This window comes from Stegastes partitus, unplaced genomic scaffold (assembly GCF_000690725.1).
Source record: "Stegastes partitus isolate 25-593 unplaced genomic scaffold, Stegastes_partitus-1.0.2 Scaffold1271, whole genome shotgun sequence".
NCBI lineage: Eukaryota > Metazoa > Chordata > Actinopteri > Pomacentridae > Stegastes > Stegastes partitus.
In genome coordinates, this window is record NW_007579002.1 from 233,640 (window position 1) to 238,746 (window position 5,107).

General features: G+C 47.3%; 1 protein-coding gene across 1 annotated transcript in view; it reads left to right on the forward strand.

Annotated features, from left to right (window-relative positions):
• The window catches only part of kcnh1b (potassium voltage-gated channel, subfamily H (eag-related), member 1b), a 70,002-nt gene extending 66,897 nt beyond the window's left edge, over positions 1-3,105 (forward strand). Inside the window, exon 11 of the mRNA XM_008298019.1 lies at positions 2,233-3,105. Within this exon, the coding sequence (XP_008296241.1) occupies positions 2,233-3,075 (843 nt within the window). The 3' untranslated portion in view covers positions 3,076-3,105. The remainder of the gene's footprint in view (positions 1-2,232) is intronic.
• Positions 3,106-5,107: the final 2,002 nt, after the last annotated feature.

Sequence of the window (5,107 nt, forward strand, 5' to 3'; positions counted from 1 at the left end):
ATTGGTCCACTGCTCATCAGCAAAGGCCTCTCATTGGTCCACTGCTCATCAGCAAAGGCCTCTCATTGGTCCTAAATTTTTATTTATTAGGACTTTTCCCAGTTTCTAGTTATTTCAGGGACTGTTGTGAGTTCTGCCTTTTCTTCAGTGGAGGAGATGAAGACATCTGAGGACGGCTGTACAACTGGTTTGCATTCTTTTTTCAAATAAACTGATTTTGAAACAAACATATTTTTCAATGTAAGTGAACACAGTGTGTGAGGGAACCACAAAGTCCCTGTAGGGGGCAGCAGCAGGGCCTCACCAGGACAGCCCGGTTAGCGTCCTGGACTGAAGCTTTACCATCAGTCACTTGCTGTTCAGTTAAGGTTAGGCAGCAACATTACTGGAGTAAGTTTAGGAAAATAGAAGAGTTTGGGTTGAAATGAGACCCTTCAGCATGTTTAAATGTCGTCCTGAGTTACCAGAGTTCAGTCCAGCCACGTCTGATACACGACAGGGAGCAACAATCATGTTTTAGAGACCATATCCCATCATTCCAATCATCCTGTCTGCGTTAGTGTTCGAGGGGTTTTCTGTATGAACACTGAACACAGATTGTAGGGCAGTGGTCTGGTAGCCAAACGGACCAGCACTGGTCCAACATGATCAGTTCCTCACGTTCAGTGCTCAGCGTTCAGAGCTCCAGTGTCCAGCTGCTGCTGCTGCTCCGTCCACACGATCCAATTTCAGCAGGTCAGGAACTCAATCATTGGATCTGGGTTCAGCATACTGCTGATGCTGCTGAGGAGAACGTCCTGCGCCGTCCACACTGAATGAAGACGCTGTCAGACCAGAGGCCATCAGGTCACATGTAGCCGCAGTCCCTCGACACCTTTAGTGTGCATTAAAGTCATTTAGCTTAACTCACATTGATTTACAGCAAGGTCGGGCGCAGTGTGACCTGAGTTCCTGCAGCACCTGCAACAAATGCGGGACCGTACCAGTGCTGTGCAACTCACTCAGGTCCAGTTCACTTCTCTTTCCTGTTTCTTTTCATTTCATTTCCATCCCTCCGGGCCGGTGCTGTTTTCACCGTATTTCAATGAAAGTCAAACTGCAGCAACCTTTGCAACAGTAGCTGAACTCACTGGTATGTAAAATGTGAAATGAGCAGAACCTACCGGGTTTGAACTCCGTTGTTGCTGGTTTCATGTGTGAGTCTGTTAACAGATGGACTTTGTAGAAACTCCAGTTTCCTTTCTTCCTGAGAGCTGCGGGATTAAGCCTCTGTGTACTTCTACATCTTATGAGCCGGGTCACAGCCAGCAGACTAAGCTGGTGTTGGGACGGAGAGGTGTTTGCTGCCAGGAAATGCTGAATCATGTGTTTGTCATCTGATTTATGCCGTCGTATCAGAACACACGACTCCTTGTTCTTGTGATACTGTGGCTGTATTTTAATAAAATCATGACTGTAACGTATCTTAATGTGTTACGATAACTCTTCATACCATCATGGTCCGTTTTCTGACACCCCTGACTTATTTCAGTGCTGTGGATGACTTTTAGATCCCAGACATGTCAGAGAGCTGGCTGCTGTACGTCCTGATGCCGGCGAAGCAGCACAGCTCAGGGTTTCCAGGAGTGACTGCATGACTGTCGGATCAGTCCACAGACAGGACCGGCTGCATTATCCGACAGAACCTATTCATCATCCTGTTGGTTCTGACAGTTTGGTAAACCAGTCTGGTACATTTCAGTCAATGAAATCAATAGAACTGATTTTAATTCTCAGTGCCTGACCTTGTGGTCCAGAACGTTCTCCCTGGAAGCTCCTGAGTCGCAGCAAAGCTGTTCAATACAAAGTCAAGTCTTATTTTAACTGGATGGCTTGTGTTCACCTGTGCACACTAAAGTAAAGGTGGTCTGACTTTTCATCCTAATCATCTCCATCCCGTCTCCATTTGCCTCTGATGCAGTTTTAGTTGTTGGCCTGAACCGCTGGCTGGTTCAGATCTCACCAACAGATATTCACAAACTACTGACGTCACTACATCCATCCTTTATGTGTGATCTGTGTCACACCACAGCGCAGAGCTGTACAGTTTAACCACAGTTTCTTAGATTGCTAAACGAGGTGACTGTGGACGCTCGGTCACACAGCGGCACCCCTCAGGACTAGATGATGACCAGAGCAGGTGTTGTCGGTGTGGTTGACTTTATGTTAAGTTGGTTTTCTGTGTTTTAACAGATCGTCTTCCGGAAGATCAGTGATGTGAAACGTGAGGAGGAAGAGATGCTGAAGAGGAAGAATGAGGCTCCTCTGAACCTCCCTCCAGACCATCCAGTCCGCCGACTCTTCCAGCGTTTCAGGCAGCAGAAGGAGGCCCGGCTCGCCGCTGAGCGGGTTGGTCAGGAAACCAGTGATGTGGAGAAAGGTGTTGCTCACCTGGAGCCAGCCAGAGGTCCAGAGATCCTGGCCTCCACCAGTATTGTAATGGTGACTGAGAGCCCAGCCACACCCACCACATCTTCCATTGCATCCTCTTCATGTAAGACCTCCAGCCGGGTCATGCTGCACACTCCCATCACGCAAAACGGCAACTTAACGGGCTGCAAGTCCGCAGAGCCACCTAAAGCTAAAGGCTGGGGACGATTCAAGGAGTCTGTAGTGAAGGCTGACTCATGGAGCAGCGTCTCCAAGGCTGAGTCCATGGAAACGCTGCCTGACAGAACTAAGTCTCATGATGAGATGTCCCTCAAGAAAACCGACTCTTGTGACAGCGGCATCACAAAGAGTGACCTCCGCTTGGACAATGTTGGAGAAGCAAGAACCCCACAGGAGAGGAGTCCAGTCCAGTCTGATGAGAAGAGGGCATTCTGTCCAATACCAGAGCAGAGCATGCAAGCCTCTTTCCTCGAACTGAAGCAAGAATTAAGAGGAGACATCAGATCTCTGAACCGTCGCATGGAGGCTCTGGAGACTCAGCTGGCAGAGATGCTTCGACTTCTCAAATCCAGGAAGTCGTCTGGCTCCTTTTTCGAGATATCACGGCCTCCCTCCCCTGACTCCGATAAGGACAGTATCTCCTAAAGCAGGCATGGAGTGTGTCTGCACCGACGGCCTTCAGCTGTCAGAGAAGAGCTTCTGACTGCAGCGTGAAGCTGATGATGAGGGTCGATGATGATATCACACAGATGACAAAAACTGCACTTTGTGACGTTCTGAGCATGTCTCTCCTGGTAGAGATGTTGCAGACGGAAACTGGAATGAGGATAAAGCTCATTTTTACTTCAAGAGTCATGAGAGTCATGATGGCACCTTCGGTCTTCAGGAGGGTTGAAACCTGCAGACCCTCACAGAACATTGGCAATAAAAACAGATGGCTTTAACGTTGTTGTTTTCGACAGGACTTTGGCACTGTGATGAAGGAAACTGTGTTCCTTGGCTTGATTTGGTAGCTTTGACTTGCTCTTATGAAGTCTGATCCAAAAAGCCTGCTCAGAGTCTTCAGGTACAGAAGGGTCCACACCTGTTGGCTCAGAGCCTTCAGGTACAGAAGGGTCCACACCTGTTGGCTCAGAGCCTTCAGGTACAGNCTTCAGGTACAGAAGGGTCCACACCTGTTGGCTCAGAGCCTTCAGGTACAGAAGGGTCCACACCTGTTGGCTCAGAGCCTTCAGGTACAGGAGGGTCCACACCTGTTGGCTTTGTGCACTCCCAGTGGAAGAAGGTCTACACATTTCAGACTGCTTGAGTTGAATAGAGTCATATCTTGTCAACTGTCTTACTGCAGAGTTAACAGATAGAAGTCAAGACAAAGGTTTCTTTGGTTGTTTGAGAATTCACTTCTGCATGACATCATATCAAAGCAACGCTGTGATTGGCTGTTAAGAGCATTCGATTTCAGCAGGAAGCTGCTGAACATTGTGGACCAGACTTTCAGCTGAGGTTCAGCGGTTTGGTGAGAGGATGAACAGGTTGAAGCTCGGTGTTCTGCAGTTACTGGGCTGCAGGCTGAATGCTGTGTGAAGCCTAAATGTTTTTGATGTACATGTTCAGCTCCTCCCTGCCTTCACCTGTGTCAGCTGGGATAGGCTCCGCCCCCCTCAACCTTAGTGAGGATTAAATGGCGTGTAGATGATGGATGGATGGATGTTGGACTCCTGCACAGACCTGGACAAATGAGCGGTTCCTTGTAATTATATGATTGGTTTTTATAAAATTGCATGTTTGCGAGGTAAACATAAACGCTGTTTGAAGAGTCCTCATGCCTCCAAAGTCATTTCACTTTAAAAGAAAACATATATTGGATGGTACTTCTGATGTTCTCTGGTCGCCTAAATACATCTGAATTCAAGTGGAATATGTAAATGTTGTAGCTTACAGTACTTATACGCTTCCATTCAGACGCTTTAAAGAAATGTGTACTGATATTTATGATGTGTGCTAAAGGCAGGCGGCAGTTCCACCTCATATCAGCCTGTGATGTGTGTTTTACCATCACAGCCCTCTACCTTTAGCCTCGGCAATAATATGTGTTCTCATCACTTCCACTCTGCCCAGAATGTAATCTGATTATTTCAGTGCAGAAATTTGACAGACAGGATTGGCAGACTGTTCAGACAACATGGAGATCTTACAAATTTTAAACAGAGAAGCCAACAATCCAGAGTTGCCTGTGGATCCTAAACAGTCGGCAACGGTGGGAAGGAACCAAACGAACCGGATCCTGAGGGATCTGGTTTCTGTCTGATCAGCAGGGAGGTGAATTTGTCTGCTTAGACAATGATGGTCATGCTTGCTGTTAAAAAGGAACTGCACCGTTTGGGGACTACAGGACGCCGTAAACAGTCATGATATGAATATTTAGTCCATCAGTCGGTCATACAGCAGAGGTGAGTAGAGCCCTGGCAGCATCATTTAAATGTCAGAGGTTCAGCGTTGTGCCCACGCTCAGTAACTGCATTATTTCTAAGTTGAACAGTAGAGCATTTAGCTAAATGTAAAATTCAACAAGTTAGGATGTACTGTATTAAGAATACAGCCCCCACAGAGAGAAATCAGGGCCACAGAAGTCAGACTCAGTCGTCCTCAGCATAGACAGATGTTCTGTCATTCTGGT